We start from the raw sequence: 20,985 nt of genomic DNA, 5'->3' as shown, positions 1-20,985 counted from the left end.
GAGTAGGCTTCTCTGTTGCAGCTATTCACCTAATTTGTGAATTGTGTTGGCAGGAGATACAGCAGTGGTGGGCAGTGACCACAGCTCTTTTCTTCACACAGTAGTTACTATGTGACTTTTAATGTCTTGACAGGACTTAACTTCCACCTAGATCTTGCTCCTTTGCCCTTACTACAACATAAATGCTCCTTGTGCAACACTCTCATGAAATTGTGTGAGTCAAAACTGATTTATCCAGGAGAATGGATGGATAAAAACTAATAACCTTTTTTAAATCTAAGGAAACAACTGATCCATCAGTGTGTGAACATAGCAGGGGTTTTTTAAAAAAAAATGTGTAGAACATATGGGATTAATAAAAGACACATCCGCTGTAGAAAAATGGGAACTATGTAAGATGTAGAAGAGGCAATGTGGTGAAAGAAAATGCAAGGGGGATTTGATCTAGATCCCCTCAGTCTGCATGTGCAGCTGCAGCTGCAGTAAAGGGACTCTGAGTGCAAATATGACTCTACATGAGAGTGACCCTGGACCAACAGCAACTGCTTCATGTGAAGGAATTCTACACACAAGTAACAGCACACACGTTGAGCCCCTTCAGACACCCAGTGGCAGGACTAGCCTGTGAAATCCAGCATTCCCGTTCCCTGCTACACACATTCAATGGATGATGGTTATAATGTCTTAGTCAAAGAATTATTATCAATTTTAAATATTATTTATTTAAAATTATTACTTGCTGCTTTTTCTCTAAGTAACTTAAAGTGACTTAAAGCAATAAATAAATAGCAAACGTTTAATCCTGCGTAAAAACAAAACACAGAAAAATCTAAAACTCATATTCTTAAAAGGTGGGACTAAAACATCCCACTCATGGTGGGAGGCCACAGATAAATTAAAAGCCTAAGGGCTGGCAGAAAATAAATGTTTTGGGCTGGTGCCTAAAGGTTAAGCAATTATCGTGCCAGGCAATGCTCTCTGGGGAGAGCATTGCACAAGCAGGAAGTCACCACTTTAATAGCCCATTCTCTGGACCTCCCATGAAGAGGGCACACAGAGAAGGGTCTGAGACGATGCTTGCAGGGTCCAGTTCATATGGGACAAAGTAGTTCTTAAGGTTAAATTGGGGGTCAAATGCTTTCTGACAGCATCCAGTCTAGAAATTTGTTCACTTCCAAGATTCCCTTGTTGCCACACACTGGTAACACATTATTATATTTATCAGAGTCATCCTCTAAGAACCACAGCACTCATGTCATTGGTTTCTGAACTAACTGGTATATTTCTGTAGCATTAGAATCATAATAGCGTATGCCTGCTATGTTAAACATGATGAAGTGATGTACGGCATCATCATGGAAGCCCCAGGCCACATAATATATTCTATGTTTACATGCACCTTCTCCCTCTGTACCACTGATGGAGACTTTGACCTTCAATGTAGCTTTCCATGGTAATTAAATTGGGCAACTAACTTCTTGATTTATATTTCAAAGGTCAATTAAGCATGCAGCAATGTCTGGCGTGTAATCAAATTGGGAGAAGATTAAAACTTGAGCCATTAATTTTTTTGATAAGTGGTGCAAATATATATGAAAAATGCTTGGTAATCTATCACCTTCAGCTCTTTTTCCTGCACCTTTCTCTCCATTAATATTACACTATACACCTTCCTTCTGGGAATGCTACACTTGCAGTAGTTAATAGGTTTGAGTTAAACTTGCTTTACAACTTGTTTATTAGCTGCAAAATTTAGTGTTTTAAGGAAAAAGGCACAATCATTTTACATCCTCTTTTTATGGCTCCTCTATCCTAGGCGATTGTAATCTCTCAACTTTTTTTTTTTACATCAGATTCATATAAACATGGCCTTAATATACCAGTGATATTCACACAAAACACACATTGCCCCATACTTGAAGATTTCAAAGAATCAGTAGAGATTGCCAACCCACAGTGGTGGTGAATGACACAGAGTTGTCACATCTTTCCATAATGCCAAGTGAAAACTCATCAGTTGGCATGACATCACCACCTTGCAAATCATGTGAGGAAAAATTGCAGAATGGACAACTTAAAGATGTCCATCACATGGAGAGCTTCAATAAAATTCCAAGGATAGAGAAGAAATAAATGCAGGGAATTGAACTGAACTATGTCCTTCCATTCACAAAAGGTATTTTGGTCCAGCTCACGGAAGGGGAGCAAAGGGTTTTTTTAAATCAATATCCCTGCTGCTTCTGATGCCCTCTGAAAGTCTGCTCCACAGCACGGGGGAACCCTAAAATACAGCATAGAAGATGGCTCATCTCCATTCCTCTTCCAATTGTGAAGACTTCACCTAGATCAAAGCCTCTTCCATGAATGCAGGGTGGATTCAATGAATCCATTTGTGGAAGGACACCATTGTATGCAACCAAAGTACTCTTTGGCAACAGCTTCCTTAACATTTAGCTCCACCTTTAATGAATAGCAGTAATGAGTAGTTACCGTATCTCCTTTTAAAGTACTACTTTCAGAGATAGGTCCATATAGTAGCCATGACAACTCACAATAATTAAGAGAGTACTAAGTCCAAGTTTTATTCAATCCCTAATTTTCTACTATTAATGACTCTGATGCAAGAGGAAATCATTCTGAAACACAAAAAGTAGTACCATCTCAACTTTACCACCAGTTACAATAGGCACTTAACAGTGAAATAAGACTGAAGGTAGTTGCTGTCTACTTAACATGAAGGTCAAAGACAAATATCACTGCATGTAATTTTTCTCCCTATTATAACATTTCAGTCCATTCTGGAGGAGTTAGAAAAGCACACAATTTCAATTAGGTTTTTAAAATAATTAAGGAATACTTGCTTCTTTGAGACACATGAAACTTGTATCCACCTTGAACACAGGGAACATCAGCATCTACATTTCAATTTCAGACCTTTGATCAAAGTTTGATTTTACAGATCTATAGCTTTTAAGATCTTTACCAAAAGTCACAAGCTAGTGACACATTGCAGAGTGAAGTCTTTGTAGCCATAAGTTATCAATTAGAAGTCACTGTAGCTAATATTCCAGAAATAAACACTTCCACTAATGTTCTTTGCAAGGAAAAGCACATGTGTTTTACAGCAGGGGTGGCTAACCTGTCTTTCAGTTCTTGATGGACAATAATCCCCATTAGCTACAGCCAGCATGGTAGCAGACCAGGATGATGAGAGTTGCAGTCCAGTGACATTTGGAGCATCAAAGACTAGTCACACCACTTCTGCATAGGTTAGAGTATCTTTTTTTGAAGCACTACCCACCTGCAAATTCTTGCCTGTATGGCAATTACACACACACACACACACACACACACACACACACACACACAGAGAGAGAGAGAGAGAGAGAGACAGACAGACAGACAGACACACACACACACAGCTAAAAAAGTAGGCATCAAAAAATATCATCATTCAACAGTACAACACCACTGAAAATTAAAAGAAAATGGGAAATTAAGCCATCCACAATTAAGTCACATAAACCAGCTCCTCCTAATGATCATGTTCTGTAACTATTAAATCTGAACCAGGCACAGTTTTTGTAAAAGCAGCACGAAACAAATGAATGCAGGCAGATTGGAATAGAGATAGGACTGCTTCCTAATCAGAAGCTGCAATCTGTAGATGCAAACCCCAAAGTTCCAAGAGGGCTATCTTTCCAATTAATGCTAGTTTGCACATACCATATGCACATGGGTATAAAGGCACCAGTCATATTGGAGTGGTAGCGCATTTACTGAGTAGAACATAAAAAGAAAGAACTAAGGTGGCTAGCACGATTATGCTACACTGCATTCATAATGTGTGCAAGTCTGGCATCTCACAGGCTTACAGAAAAACTAGTGATGCCAGAGTAGGACCCGAATTGTCTCAAACTCAGTAGAAGAACAGCTTGCTCCAGGCCACATCCTTTCACCCTACACCAACTGTATTAGCTGAGGGAGACAGGGCTTCCTTATAATCTACCATGGTTGCTCTGTGAAGGTGCTGAGGAAACTGGAATGTTCTGCACGTCAAGGGTTTCTGAAATTAGGGCACTTATCTCTGTTCTTTTTTAAACAAATGCTTTAAATACTTGATTATTTGACTAGAGAAGTGGTGGAAGTGTTTGCTTTACCAGTGAACTGCCACTGCACAATACCTAATACAAAATAGGTATGCTTGTGTGTTAGTTATACAAATCAAGAATATTAACCACTCCCTCCACTTTGAACCCCCCAATCACTATGAATTCTTAATTGAGCTATTTTCTGAACAAGAAAACCAGATCACCTCTTGAAATTGAAACCAGATTATCCAGCTGATGCAATTCCACTCATGTAAATATTTAATGTTTTCACAGCACATGACCATGAAGAGAACTTCACTGGAGAGACCTCTACAGCAAAGTAATGTCTTTCTCCACTCACTCACCCCAACCCTAGCCATTTTGAATGCAATAGCAACTTAACATTGTTAAAAGTTGACTTAACTCCACTGTATCAATTAAGATGGACTCCTCAAATATATATACAGTGGTACCTCGGGTTACATATGCTTCAGGTTACATACACTTCAAGTTACAGACTCCGCTAACCAAGAAATAGTACTTCAGGTTAAGAACTTAAGAAATAGTACTTCAGGATGAGAACAGAAATCGTGCTCTAGCGGCGCGGCGGCAGCAGGAGGCCCCATTAGCTAAAGTGGTGCTTCAGGTTAAGAACAGTTTCAGGTTAAGAACGGACCTCTGGAACGAATTAAGTACTTAATCCGAGGTACCACTGTACTCTTAATTCTTGGAAAAGTCAGGCTAGCTTCCTGGTGAGGTACTAGGTTGCTAAGGCAGCAAAGGAATGGGGTCTGTGTGAGACATCAAATGGGTGGCGCCCCTTCCCCCAACTTGCAGTTACTTAGAAAAACATAGCCAGAGTTGGGAGCAGAGAGTTGGAGTGGTGTGGGCTACAAGCAAAGCAGCAAGCTGGAGAGAGGAGAGGGAGAATATTTCTTCTTTGAATGCAAGGCTGCAGCTATGGGGGAAGCAAGTCCTATTGGGGTGTTAATGCTGTGAACTCCTCCATCACAGGCTCTGGTTGTAGATGTGTGTAAATAATCCATGTATCATAAAGACACCACATTCTCTGTTATCCCTGATTCCAAGGGAAGCATAAACCCTGGGTAAGCACCTGGAATCCCTGGAATCTCACACTGCTTGGAAATTTGGGTGGCATGCAACATGTAACTAGAAATGCTGGTTGTAAAAATCACTCAACATTTTGCGTAACAGTTTTAGAATAGGGATGGATTGGCTGACCAGTAAAACACTTATGGGAGGCATCTCTGTTTTCAGAATGAATCTTATACGTATAAAAGTTACTGGTACATTGCAGATGCACCCAAAGGTAATAAGTTAAAGTGAATTAGCCACTGTACTTCCTTAGATTGTATTACATCTTTTATCACGGACAGGGAAGTTTTAGAGAGAAACGCAAAACAGTTTTGTTTTTCTTCAGTACACTGAATTTATTTTGCATTCCAAGACAGCAAGCTTAGAAATGGCGGGAAAGGTTTCTAGGTCTGCAGCAGCTTTAAGATAAAAACTTTTAACCTACAGAGATTTCATTAAAACCAGGACATTATATTTATATAGATATGGGTATGCATAACTAATCACCAGAACTAATTGCTGAATTAGAAATTTTTCTATGCTGAGCGCACAGATTCAAATACGTAGTCACGTTCTGTTCATGTGTTGAGTTATTAAGCAGTCACTTTACAGAGCCTATGAAAGCAACATTTTACCATGTGAAACTAGTGCCTCCTGTGCAGCAAAGAACAAACCCTGATCAGCAACCACCATGTGGTTTTTATCAACTACAGTGCCAACATAACCTTTAACAATGGTTAACAGTCCAATCCTATTCACCTTTACTCAAAAGTAAATCTCACCAAGTAAACCACACTAATTCTCAGGTATGTGTACATGGGATTACAACCTGAGGCAAGGTCAGAGAACACAGTTTCATAACCTATCCTGTCTCCTAAAATGTATAAGGGATAAATATTGCTTACATGCCTACAATGAGCTCTACCAATTCCTCTACTGTCCAACTTTCATACACTTGTTTATGACCCACAGGGGCTGAACGATTGCCAGTTTGGTATCATACAGCATCCTGGACTCTTTATGTTTGTAGGATTCAACTACATTTTATGCATCGAGTAAACTAATTACAATTAACAACTAAGTTAGGTCCATTAATTTTAATGGGTCTACTCTGAGTAAAGCCTAGTTGCATGCCTGTGTACATGTATGTGTATCCAGCTAGCCACGGGTGGAACTTCAAAAAGGCAACAATAGGTTTCTTGGTTACTCACAGCCAAAATTGCTTGTGTGTTAGAAACCTAGCAGTTTAATAAAAAGAGGTTCAGTGCAATGATATAGCCAGAATGTATTGTTGCTATATTTACCATTGTAAAACATCAATGAATGCTGTCTCAGCAGCAAAACATAATAAGGGAATACAAATTACATGCTGAACAGCCAAAAGGGATAGAGATTCAAAAATCAATATTTACGTCGGCAGACCCTCAGATTCTGTGGAGCATTACATGAGAAAAATGTGTAATGATTTTACTATTTCCTCCATCTCTTTTCTATGATGTTGTCTGAGTAATTATTTTTTGAAGTAGAATTTGATGTTGCCCTCATTATGTCCTCTGCCTCAGCATCATTGACTTATTTACTCAACACTTATTGTCTCAAATTAGATTTCAAGGCCTGTAGGTCATAACGTTATGCCTATTAGGCCGTGCAATAATGAAAAAAAGATGACGAAGGTCCTGATTAGAACCTTTAAGTAGTGCTCTTTCACAGCCATGATATTATCTTCAAACACACATATTTACATAAACTAAATATTATTACACAAAGGTCAAGAATTCAAAGGTTATCTCAACAAGATAAATGATATGAACAATTCCTCACTAGTTTACTTTGCATTTGCAATGAAAACAACTAACCAGTCAGCTACTGAGATTACCAGATAATGCTAGCCTACCATTCTCATCATCCTTGACCATTGGGTGTGCTGGCTGGGGCAGACAGGAGCTTCAGTTCAACAGTACAGTGGTACCTCGGGTTACAGACACTTCAGCTTAGATACTCCGCAAACCCAGAAATAGTACCTTGGGTTAAGAACTTTGCTTCAGGATAAGAACAGAAATTGCACGGCAGCAGCAGGAGGCCCCATTAGCTAAAGTGGTACCTCAGGTTAAGAACAGTTTCAGGTTAAGAACGGACCTCCAGAACGAATTAAGTTCTTAACCCGAGGTACCACTGTATCTGGAGAGCCACAGGCCTTCTGTTTTAGATACCTCATCTTTAGAGCAGGAAAATTTACCATTCTTCAAGGTTGGGGTTTTTTTAAGTGCTCCACAATGTTAATGCGCATACAGTGACCTCAGTTCTCTGAGCGCTGATCCTTATGTAGCCAAAAATGGAACCACCCATGCAAAAGAAGAAGAAGAAGAAGGAGGAGGAGGAGGAGGAGGAGGAGGAGGAGGAGGAGGAGGAGGAGGAGGTATCTGCATATTAAGCCAGCAGTAACTCTTAAGCTGTAAGAGGTTATAGGTAAATGGGGAAAGAGAGAGTGGAGAGAACTAATCTAAATGTTTTGCAGAAAACAGCTTTGCCATTTAAAAGATATCATTGCATCTATTCATCCCAAGTATTCCAAACACTTCTAGTTCCCATATTCAAGAAAACTGGCTGAAATTCGCCATATTTTCCATTACCTATTAAGGCCTCTTGTCACCCTCTTTAACTTTATTATTTTCAAGCTCATTTAAATTCAGTAAAATGACAGAAATCTAGTTATCGCAGAATACTGCAGACTGGGACTCGAGAAGGTATTAACAAGTGCAACTTAGTGCTAATGACCAAACACCATGTTGATTAACAAGCTGTACTAAACAGGTTTTAAAAGAGAGAGAAGGTGCTTAGTCAGCTCTGGAAATTTATTTTGATAGACTCTCTCATTTTCTTCTCCTAACAAGGCCATTAGTTTTAAAATGAACTACCACAGAAAAAACGTGCTCAGTGAGATAATCCATCACCAGTTTATTAAAAGAGAGAGCAGAATGTTTGACTGTAAGAAAGAAAAAATGCAAACTAGGGGTTCATAACACTTAAGGGTTCTTCAAAAGATATATGAAAGATGTTATATTACCAAAAACTTAACTGTGATTTAGCATTCAGGTCTGATTGCACAACTGCACACTTCTTTCCAGAGCAGAGCAGTTCTTCCCCCACAAAACTTGCTCATGGTTAATTATCAGGTCAGCAGTGATGGCTGCTGACTATGGTTAAAGTTAACATGGATGTGAAACTAGCCTCAAGCAGCCGTTAAGGAGTCCACACTCCAGAAAAGATGTTTGATTTAAGCAGTCTCATGCTTATATCAACCATTGAGAGAGATGACAACCTTTAGAGTCAAGTTAGTAGGATATTTTCTTTTGCCTCCTAAATGTTCCCTTCCCAGGGATGAGGAACTTGTGACTCCCCCCCCCCCCCGATGTTGTTGAACTCCAACTCCCATCATGATGGGCATTGCAATCCAGCATCATCTGATGAACTACCTGCTCTGACGTGTCAAAATTATTCATACAACTGTGCTCAAGACATATCACAGGGCATGTAGGAAACATTAAGGTATTTTACATCTAAATGCCAAAATCAATTTTTAATCCGTTTTCCTGTATGTTTTTCTGTAGTCAACTTATATTGGATTTTTTTTATGAGACAGTGCAGACAATCTCATAAACCATAACCTATGTAGTTGTTTCAATATTTAAGACAAAGTGCACAAAACCATTCCTAATTTAATTAGGCAAGGCACCAACTGAAGGCATGTTCTTACATTGGGAGCTTTCCCACATGTGTTACAACTTTGCTTTTGCAACTTTTATCTTCAATTACAGCTGAAATGCAACAAAATTACATTCTCAAAATAGCAGATGCAAGGCAGCATCTCAGCATGTCCTTTCTGCCTCCTGTAATCTCTTGACATTCTTCAAAATGTACTTTTATCTGAGAGGGCAGTGGCCTTTACACTAAAAATGTGCCCTTCATTAAAAGACTCTCCCTCCAACAGTTCAGTAGAGAATGTAACACCTTGAACCTTTGTTGTTGCAGCTGGAAATGGGGCATTTCAGATGTGGTAATTATAACTGTTGGATTTAAAGATAAATATACAACTATAGCAATATCATTTTGAAGTAAACCGCTTTGGAAAATATACTGTAACAAAATATCCAGACATTTCCCTGAAAATCCAACACTACTATGGGAACCTATGGGCCTTTATCTCCCATCAGCCTCAGCCAGCATAGCCAATGGTCAGGGATGATGAGAGTTGGAGACCATCGCTCATCTGGAGGCCCACAGAAACACAAAAAGCTGCCTTATACCAAACCAGTCCATCTAGCTAATTGACTGATACTGTATCTACGGGAGATTGATGGATCGTCCTGAGACAACGTGGAGGCATGGTGGCCTTTGTCTCCCTGGCAGTATCCCAACAGTATTTACACTGACTAGCAGCAACTCTCCAGTCTGAATATGTGAATGGACCAGTGGATGTTGTCATCACATGGCCAGCCCCACACATTCCCACCAGGCCCTTCATTCAGAAACTGACACCTGGTGTCTGGGTTTCCAACTGACACCAATTGCTACTCCTTCACTCGTGTACAAGGCTGTTTGAAAATAAAGCGTGCCACTTTGCCAAGAACCATATAGTAAACTTCCAAATCCCTGTTTAATTCTGATTTACCCGTAAAATCATTAAATCCATAAAATTCAGAGAAGCTCTGGTCCCTAGGCCTAATTAGGTCCAGCATGTGTCCCAATTTGTCCTGCAATTCTGTTTTCTCCAAACCACACCCGCTTCCCCCTCACAGGCATCACATGTGACATCAGGCATGAACCAGGTAAGGATGGAGCTCCAAAGAAACAACTGGAAACTTCAGATGAACTGTTGCAAGTTTGCTATCAGGCTGATCGGTGGTTACAAGAAGTCTCTTCAAGGCACACTGCCCACCCTCAAAGAGGTACCCTGTGAAGCTGTCACCTTACATCATAATGATGCCTTGTGATTGTCAGATGGGCAGCCCACCCAGCCTGTCAAAGTTGGGTATCTGGCATAGAGGGGAAGGAAGGAAAGGATCCAGCCTGCTGCATTGCTAAACAGACACTGGTACATTGTGACAGCAACACTTGCATCTCATCAAAAAGCAGTTGTGGATGGCATTTCCGATGCTAAAGGACCATAGAGATTGACAAGCTTCCAATCAATACTGCATATTCTTTCAGTTAAGCTCTAGAATTCCATTCTTTTCAGCCCTAGAATCCATTCATGGGACATATGCTGAAGTCATGAAGATATAATTACCCTCATGGAAGAGCAAAGTTATGTGGCTGACCATCCCTGGAAGCAGCTTGTTCCATACTGTATGCTACTTTGTGATTTGGATTTATTTTTGTTTTCTTGCTAGCAGTGCTGGGCTCCAGGTTGAAGGCATGGGGAAGCTTGGCAGGAAACCACCAGTGGGCCCCTCTCCTCTCTCCTGCCAACTGAACAATATTGCTTCTTGCCTCTGGGTCCAACCACCATCACTTCCTAGCCAGTGGCACCTGGTGTTCTTTCTATTTACTTCATTGTTTGCTGTTTTCCCCTCTTCTGGGACAGAGCAAGAGGCAAATGACAAGAAAAGAAGTAATAAGGCAATCAGTTTTGGGTAGTCAGCAGTGGCTGTGTAAATCTCCTATCAAAGTTCAGTCTTCAAGTGTTATTGGACTACAATTCCCATCATCCCTAGCTAGCAGGACCAGACCCAAGTAGAGAATACTGAGCTAGATGGCCCAATATTCTGACTCAGTATAAATCATCTTCCAGGTTTCCTAACCATAAGACCATGAAAATACAGCTGTTTACTTTAGCTACAGACAAGGCTGAAGCTTTCAAAACTTTAATATGAGCTTTATAATGACAATCACTCTACCATACACTGTACCAAAGATTTTGCTGCATTTTATGTGTGGAAAAGCCACCCTTAACATTTATGAAGTATTATATAACTATGTCTACCGAAGCAACCTTCTAGATTTCATGGGCTCATGGTTCATTTATTGCACCCATGGCACTTTCTGCCAGAAGGTCCCCAATGCAACGTGCTTCGTTTTAAATAAAGCTCTTACCCTTAAGAAATTTTGGCTGTCAGTATGGTTCTGATTTTGTGTGGAATCTAAATGTACCACTTGCTACCTGTATGGGCAGAAGGGTCAGAATTTTTTAATAATGAAATGTGCATTTCAAAGTTTCTATTATGTATACTTTCAATTAGTCATGTCCAGGCAAAAAAAAGAGCAAACTTAAGAGATAACACTTGAGCATGAAAGAAGCTGAGCAACTGCTGTAGAACAGGACATGGATACCCTCCAGCAACTTTAAGTGTCTTGTAAAGGACAACAAGGCAGAAAAATCTGATTCTTGCATCATCACTCTCACCCTTATCTTATACACCCTGCAGCAGGAATTCCAGCTCCTTTCTTCCATGTCAGCCACCCGCTAGGCAGAAAAATAAGATACTGAAAACAGATGTGTGAATTAAAAGGAGAAGAGAATGAGAGGAGGGGGGAACTGAAGCAAACAAGGTATCAGAAGGCTTCACAAGTAAGCTGGGTTGTCTCCTCTAGCCCTCCAGATGCTGCGGGACTCCAACTCCCATCAGCCCCAAACAGCATGGCCAATGCTGGGGGGTGATCAGGGGTTGTGTTTGAACAATATTTGGAGGGCCACAGCTTCCCCATCCTTGCCATAAAGGGACTATACATAACATGGCCTAACACAAAAATTGAGACTAAAGAAGAGAAATGAAAATGAAAAAGGGAAACTGTTAACTAAGAGAGGATAGTACTAATCACATTAACAAATGTGCTTGTCAGCTCTGTGGTTAAAAATGATCTGGTAACAACCGCCCTCCCCAAAAACCTTTTGTTATTGCAAGTTTTATTTTACAGCCAATTAAAAAAAATCTATGGAAGACATTTTAAGCACTATCACTGATTTGCTGATAAATAATATTCTAAATATTAAAAGTTCAAAATTAACAAGCTAGCCGGACACTGAAGGATTTTCCCATATGAAAGTAATATATAAAGATACAAATCCAAGTGGCACTGAACACCATCAACACTATTATTTCAAACTACTTAAGCAGTATCAGAGGTACCTAAAGTTCAGATGTTGAGCACTGGAATTCAAATCCCAAGTTCCATCTAGCACCAAGTGAAGCATTCAAATTCAAATGCACCAATTAATTGATTTTATCACATGTGTTGCAGCTCCGATAGAAAGGGCAAAAGTACAGGCTCAACTGAAAAGGATGACATTTTCAGTCTTTGTGCCCTATAATAGACTTATGAATGAAATACGTTTGACAGCCTGATGTGACTATTGATAAAAAAGAAAAAAACCAGATCCGAAATTCTTAGGGGGATAATATAGCTTAGCAGTAAGTTTTCGATTCAATGTCATGTAATATCTTCAAACATTCCTTTTACACCTTTCAATGAAGCATTATGTACTTCATACATGACCTTCCCATAATAGAGAGAAAATTTTCTTTTTAGCATAATTTAAATGTGCAGCTGAAATCAATAAAATATAATGGTTAAAGCTAGATAATAAATTCAAGGGGGGCTGGATCTTTCCCATCAGAAGTGATTACTGTAGATAAAATTGCAAATTGTCTCCCAGTTAGGACATGCTTTAAAAATAACCTAGCTGAAACATTCCAGACAGCTAGCTTAAAATCTTTCACGGTTGACCTCTAAATCCTATGTTAATGGCTTAGCCACGTGTAGTAGTAACAGGACTGAGAAAGAAGCGCAGCAGCCATGTTTCAGGCCAGGAACTCTCACATCTGCTCATTTTGTTCTAAGCCATGATTTGGCTTAGTGCTGTATGAAATGGAACTCACACTACCAAGACGCTGTGTGACATTTTTGCAAGTGTAAGATGTCCATTGGATTCGCCTGTTGTGCTACGCTAAGAACAGGGGTCCTGCTAACGGAACAGCTGTAGCATGAGTGAATTTCCACAATGGGGACATCACCCCACAACTGGTTTAAGCCATTAAACCAATTAATTCAATCTATAAGAAATTATAAACTATGTTGAACCCATAGAATTTAGAAGAGCTTGAAATCTTGAAGTGATGGGCTGCATTCACTCATTATGGTAAGCCATAGTTAATGGATTACTACATATGCACTGGTGGCTCTCACTTTGCTCCTTCCCAGCAGGAGTGGGAGGAAAAAACTATAGCCCCCAGCTTAGTGAGATGGGAACTTGGCCAATGTCACTCAGAACAATAACTGTTTCCAACTTACTCCCAGATATTCTGCCTTCCAATAATTCCACACTGTGTTCACCTTTTCACTTAACTACGAGTCTTCTCTCTAACACAAGTTGACTGTGATCAAAGCTACTACTGAGACATCTAAAGTAAATCATCATTTCAAATAGTGATTGTGGTGGCCTTATTGCCTGTTTTATACTATCGTAGTAATATAATAATATTTATGCATTGCTTTGCACCTAACACTGGCCAATCTTTGAACATACAGTTTGTAACAAGTGCCACCATGCCTACCTATGTTGAGTGACTTTGATCTCACAAAGCACAGTGCTGCATTACCAAATAAGCAGAGTAGGCACCGGTCTATGGGCCTCATGCCTTTTACAGGCCCCGCAAAAACAGATCAAAATAATATTGATTTGATCTTGAATGAAAATTACAACCAAGCTTTCTTAGCTCAATGCTATCCCACTTGAGCAAGTGCGTGAGGGAGCTCCCGAGATTTCGACTGTCATGGGGCCTCCACGGGGTTTAATCCAGCACGGACAAGCGCATTGGTTCTTAGTACCTACTTTTTGATACCTAATAAGGGGACTTAACTTCTCAATATTCTAACTGGATAGCAAAACTGAGCCTGCTTTAAGATTTTGATTTTGCAGGCTTGCCATAGCTCACTGATTGGTGGGTGGGAGAAGGCAATGCATAGTTTAGGGGAGGGGATGCATCTGGAAGAGGTATATTTTCTACATAATATATATAACAAAGGATACATTTTTTCCTTCAGTAAACACTGGAGCATGTGTGTCTATTATGGGGTTGTGTTTCTGCATTTATAACGTGTTGCCTTGTTTAACAAGGAAGGTGCACTGTAGCATCCGGCCATTTATCAATTGCAGCCAGTTAATGATAGAAGCCTAATCGCTAATTACAAACATGAAAGCGCACCCACTTTTAAGGATAATTAATTATAGGAAACGGGCGGTGAGAAAAGGGGCTTGCAAACCAGTTGATCTAATTTTACAGTGTAAAGTTCTCATTCTTCCTCCTTGCAAGTGACACAAATGGTTCGGAGGCACAAACAAAGGAGCCTCAACCTTATTTCTTCCTTTCGTATGATTAATTATTCAATAAACTATTAATTGAAAAATGCAGTTGAATTTCAGAAGCATTCATTTTACTCAGCATATCATTTTGTCTAGAAAGCACCGATTAAGCTGTTCATCAAAGGTGAACAGACAAGGTCAGCTAGGCTGCACCTCTTCAGTTATTCATTATCTTGTCCACAGTAGTAATTAACAATGGAAATATTTCCATAAATCATAATTTTTTCTGATATTTTAAGCTGATGAACAGCCAGAAGATTATATGCTAGTATTATTATTACTGTTGTTATTGTTATTATTTTGCTGTTATCCAACACGATGCAGTATAAATATATCAGGTAGAATTTTTCATCAGGCGATAGTTAACCTGGTCTTTTCTTTTTTTAAAAAAATGAGGAAACCATCAGCTAAACCTATTTAAGCAAACTTTTTGTTTATGAGGAACACACTAAAGAGCAGATTTACCAATGCACAAGAACACACACATTTATTCAAACTTTTTCATTAGGTCTAGAGACCTTTCGGCATTACAAATTGCTTAGATGAAAATGTTAATATTCCACATTGAAAATAAAATTTGATGGCATATGTAGATACTTTGAATGATCTTTACTGTACAGATACAGCACAGCTATTTTTAAACATGATATATTAGATTTTTAATTTGTTCCATGTTACTTGATTTATAACTATAATTCAGAAAATACATATCATCAACCAAAATTAATTTGAATTGGAAAGGGCAGGGAGGGGGGAATCTTTGCAGTAAACAAAATTAATTGGATACAACCAGGGATCTAAATAATTACTATGCTCTCTGTATTTGTCACTTACTAAATTTAAAGATTGTGTCACTGTTAAAATGTTTAAATATTTTCAATAATTGTGTTTTCCTTTACAAAATACACTTCAATTTGTATCTATTTGTGGGGAAGCATCAAGTAATTCTAAACACATATACCAACTCTTCCATATTTTACTCTGGCTAAATCAGTGGCCATGTAAATGCTTCTCTAGATTCCAAAAGTAAAGTCCCTTGACCAAAAATAAAATAAAATAATGTCAACATCATTTTCACTAAGAAGGCATGACAGATTTGTAATATGCTACAACTGTGACTGGCCACCAAATGGAGGGCTTCTGTTCAGAATTTAAGGAACTCCATTCCATTTCCACCACTATCTTTCATTTCATCACCCCAACCATCAGCTTTCCATGATAACTGAGCGTGCTCATCTTCACTGCGCTTCTCCCATTCTATTTTGTTCAAAAAAAAATTTGTACTTCTGCATGCTATGATGTTCTGCCAGGCTTGTTGATACTCCCCTCTTTTGCATAAGTAGTGCTATTTCGATTACATATGCATTAACACTTACACACCTGAACATCAAAATTAAATTTGAGAGATAGGGAGGGCACATGGAACTCTTATGTTGGCATGTGTGAGTCATTCTGTTTTGGAATTTAGCTATCTATCCAACTTCCCTGTGAAGTAGGCTACTGTTATCTTATTACGAGTTGCACTCAGTTTTATTATTATCTAAAGCAAGGTAAGTTTATAGTTAAGACATACCTGAAAGCCTTCACAGTCAATTTTATTAGTGTTTCTTTTACACAGCTGAATCTTACCACAACCTCATCCATTCCCCCAACCTGCTCAAAGGATAACAGCTCTTAGAAAAGAACACTCTGGTTCCACACTCCAGTGGACTCCTTCTCACTGACAGAAGGCTCTTTGACCCAGCAAACAAAATAACATATCTCTCTCTCTCTCTCTCTCTCTTGCAGAACAAGAATTGACATCTTGTCAATTCGACCTTCAGAACAGTGTAGAAAGTGGTGTGGAGGCTGAATGAGATCAGCAAAACAGCAGCAACCCCCCGCCACCAACCTCCCATGTCCCACTTAAGGAATGTTGACTGGATCAAAGACCTTTCTGTGTGATGGGCACTACTGGGTGCTATAATCCTAGCCATATTCCACAGAATCAATGTATTTAGCTTTCACCATCACTGTAGCAACTCTTACCTGGAGGCATCTCAGGTGGCAAGTAGTGAGGCTCTTGAGCACTAACATGAACCCAGTCGAAGTCATCATATGGGTCTTGATGGTAATCACAGGGCCCTGGACCATCATTAAAGGTGCAACCCCCTAAAAGAAAGGAAAGGGGGAAAATATGTTATGTCTTAAATATCAGATTTAAGAGTACATGCATATAATCTTATCCAAAGTGTTTTCTAAAGGGAAAAAGTCAATGAAAAAAGTTCCCGAGTTTCCATACCAGGAGTACTGTTTTTAAAAGAAAATTTGAATAACATTGCCCCTCATCATAATTTGCTTACAATTTTCAGGTTCAAAGAAATCCCCTCAATGGGTCAGAAATCACAAGCCAAGCAACTCAACTCCATGTGGTTTAGTACAGTGCTCAAAGGGTATGGTCTGAAGGCGCATGAGGCCACCACCTTGCTAAAGTAAAGCAGATCTAGTTGTGGTCAATGCATGAATGAATGACTGCCTGGGAACCACATATATACTGTACTGAACTTCACGATGGAAGGAAAGTGGGATATAAATGTAAGGAAATAAATATTTATTTAAAGGAGCATGTGAAACGGTGAAAGATGGATGGGACAAATTGAGTAAGAACTGAGGAGAGACTGCAAAGTAAGGTACTACAAACACTGAATTAAACTTGACATTTAGCAAAATCCACAGTGAAAGAGAACAAAATGCACTAAAACTTGCATTGCCAGAGTTTTAATTTAATGTTATTGACTTACTAGTATTGATCTATCAACAAAAGGGAGGAAGATAGAGAGATACGATACAAACCTAAACACCAGTCAACAAGGCCCTAGATCTGAGGACTGCGTCTTTATACGGTTGGTCCTGTTAAGGTAAAATGAATGCCAAGGAAATTCAAAATTCAGCCCATTGTGGGAAGAGGGGAAAGAACTGGCTTTGAAGGGGACGAATGTTTTTATTTTTGCAATTCAGTGTAGTTTCAGATGTTTTGCTTCAAGAAAAGCTGAAGAACCCAGAACGCATGGAAGGGCGAATTAAAGTTCTGCCAGAAGAACTACAGCAGGGATGGAGAAGCAGAGATGGTAGCCATATGTTGCTGGACTGCAACATCAACCTCACACCAATATGATGGGCAAACATTCCCCATTCCTCAAATACAGTACTGTATAGTTCTTGCTCCAGAAACATGTATACTGCAAGGAGGGAAGTTATATGAAAGAACAGGTGGCGCCCTGCCTCTTCTGCAAGCAAAACTTGCTATGTTGTATTTGATATCAAGTGAGAAGTAGGCAATCTTAATTACAGAATGGAGACATTACAAAGAAAAGTGTGTGGAATAAGAAGTTGTGTTTTTTTATGAAAAATAAGCAAAGATGAGCACAAAGACCTTTTTAAAAAGTCAAAGTTAATAAACCTTCATTTTAGTCTTAAGGAAAGGCAACAGATATTCCCTCCCTCAGAAGGAGGAAGATTAAAAACAGGGAGAGGCTGCAGCTCAATAAAAGAGAACATGCTTTGCATGTAAAAGGTGCCTACTTAGATCTGTAGCATCTTAAATTAAAAATGATCAGGCAACAGGTGATGGGAAGGACCTTTGTTTGATTCCTTGGAAAGTCATAGCCAGCTTGAGACAATACTGAGTCTGATGGATAAACAGTCTAAAATAGTGTAAGGAATGTGTATCAGCCCCATGCGGGAGCCAAATAACGAGGCAAATTGGGTGATTTTGGAGGTTCCCTCCCTTTCTGAGAAAAAGCACAATGACAGTGACATTGAGGCCACAGTTGAATCAGACTCCCCACAAAGGCTTGAACAATATCTCTTTGTTTCTGTGCTTTATACTTTTCTTCCTGTATATCTCTAGGTTTCTCTAGGTCAGGGATGTCCAACCAGTAGATCGTGATCTACCTGTAGATCTATGGCTGATCCTGGTAGATCGCAGGATCCTTATCGTGTACAAAAAGTTACCAGGAAAAAACTAAGAAAATTCTGCGCAGTCCTCCCCCAAAAGAGCTCAACAACTCTGGGCAATCCACCCACCCCACCCACGCTCCTTCTCCCTCCAATGACAATGGGTAGATCACTGCCAGTTTTTTTATACTGGGAGTAGATCACAGTCTCTTGGGAATTGGACATGCCTGCTCTAGGTCTATTGGCTTTGCAAGAGGTGAAGCTGTCCAAAATGTTGTCTGCAGAGCTCTGGATTGTTTTTGTTTTGGTAACATTTTAAAAAGTTGAAAGTGTCTTGCATGGTTTTTATAGAAGGGAAAAGAGAACAAAATCATCAAACAACCCAGGGCTGTCTTTTGCATAGTCCGCAAATGGAAACTACCGCCTAATTCCCACATAAACAATATGAGCTAGATGGGACCATTGGTCTGACTCAAAACAAGGCAGCTTCCAGTGATCCTACTCCTGATTTTCAGTACCTTTATTACAATGATCAGTTTGACAGGTTCAAGTTTGTCACTATATCCTGACAAGGCCACTGTTATTTGGGGCATTTCCCATTTTCATCCCAAAACATGTGTCTGCGTGCCCTTAAAAGAACTTTTAACAGGTGAGAAGCCATGCATTTCACAACACCATGTATTAACTGGCTCCTATTTTAGAGGCTACAAACTGCCAACCTTCTTATGTAGCAATACTGATACAAAAGTGCTAAAATGCAGCTAAAAGCTATCCCAGTAGGAAACCATAATGTTACACCACATTACATCGGCACCAACTGAGAGTTCAACTATGAGTAATCTCAGCTGTTTTATATATCCAGGTTTATAGGCATACACTCTTTAAGGTTTAAACCATGCACATTTTCCATTACTGTGCACTATATTAATAAAGGATACAAAAGGAATGCCACCACTGTCTGCACAAAATGATAACACTGATCAAAAGGTCTATTAATACCACAAAAGTTCAAAAACCTTATAAATGCATGCACTGCTAGCATAACACCACGCTGGAAGCATTGCTGGGGGACAATCTATAATTTTTTTAAGGAAAAAATACAGAATTGTATCATGCAGTTTTGTTTATATTAGGTTCAATAAGAGGCTTGCCTACCCTTCATATGTAGATTTATTCATTAGCATTATGTACAGTTGCCATGTGAAAATCTGGACAGAAAAATTGTTGAGCTGTTTTTTTGGGGGGGGGGCGCAAAGTTGTTGTTGTTGTTTTAGTTTTGCCATTTTTGAGCTATTTGTATGCCAACCCTACATTATGGAACTTCTACAAGAAACTAATTGAGCCCCCCCCCCCGAGTTCTAGGAGTTCCCACAACCCCCTGGAGCAGATCTGGGTAGGGTGCTGGCTTCACAGGGTGAGGAGAGCGGGGTGCTGATGAGGTGGCTTTAGTTGAATACTGCCCTTTGTCTTCATACAACATTACATGATTGATTGTTATGGCATAACCTTTGTTCAGGTCTTATATTAAACCACACACTTGCTACAAGTTCATAAAAGTGTGTTGGACCAAAGCCTAAGTTCATACGCACACTAGGTTAAAAGCTCTTCCTTAAGGATGAAGTATTGCCACAACCTTGGTGCTTCTGAACATGCTCACCTGAAGCAAAACCTGAATAGGTTCAAGTTGAGGGTGGATGGGAACTTGGAAATGAGTTACAATCTGAAACACTCCTACTAGCTCAATCAGCTAAGATGTCACTCCATATTTAACAGAAGAAGTGGCAGATACTGACATGCATTTATCGTCAAAATCAATCAACTTTGGGGGGGGCAACGGGGGGGGGGGAGAGAATTCACTCCTTAGGAAATAATGGAGAAATTCAAAACAACTGGATGTTGTTTGGTAGCAAGCAGAACTTTAATATCTCTGACAACACTGGACTGATTTTCTAAAGCATCTAAAATTAGTTCTATTTCCACCCGAGTGAAGTCTTTTATATATTAGGCATTTATGTATCACTTTAGATTGTCAAACAAAAACAAAGAGCACTGTTTTCTACTCAGCTGATTGCTATGTCAGAGCAACTGTCAAGGATGGCAGATTACAGAATGGAAAGGGGGGAGGCGAGAAAACGTACCAGGAAACAACATTAAAGCCTCTGAAAAGTTACAACACTATTCTCACCGAGGGACCTTTTTAATCAGCATCTGTCATGACAAAACTTAATGTTCAAATCTTGCCTACTTTAAGATTATAATAGTGCTAGAACCATTCTGCAGCAAAACCTTCCATTGCTATATAGAAAGTTAAACTGATAAAATGAAGAGTGGTATTCCTTTAAGCAATGTTATCATTGTCTGCTGTCACAATACCAAATTGACACACTGCTTTAACACACATGCCTTAAGGGCAGCCATTACCCTTTTTAATGGCTTAAGTGCCCTCAAGTATATAAATGTAAAAGTACCAATGGATCTCACATGGACTCGTTTGGAAGATTA

General features: G+C 39.4%; 1 protein-coding gene across 6 annotated transcripts in view; it reads right to left on the bottom strand.

Moving 5' to 3' along the window:
* PTPRK (protein tyrosine phosphatase receptor type K) overlaps window positions 1–20,985 on the bottom strand; it is a 326,009-nt gene that overhangs the window by 228,137 nt on the left and 76,887 nt on the right. For all 6 annotated transcript variants that reach the window (XM_028723365.2, XM_077926014.1, XM_028723373.2 and 3 more), the window contains exon 2: window positions 16,576–16,698. In XM_028723365.2, the coding sequence (XP_028579198.2) occupies window positions 16,576–16,698 (123 nt within the window). The remainder of the gene's footprint in view (window positions 1–16,575; window positions 16,699–20,985) is intronic.

This window comes from Podarcis muralis, chromosome 3, assembly GCF_964188315.1.
Source record: "Podarcis muralis chromosome 3, rPodMur119.hap1.1, whole genome shotgun sequence".
Taxonomy (NCBI): Eukaryota; Metazoa; Chordata; class Lepidosauria; order Squamata; family Lacertidae; genus Podarcis; species Podarcis muralis.
The sequence above is the reverse complement of the archived record's forward strand: the minus strand, read 5'-3'. Positions and strand labels throughout refer to the sequence as shown.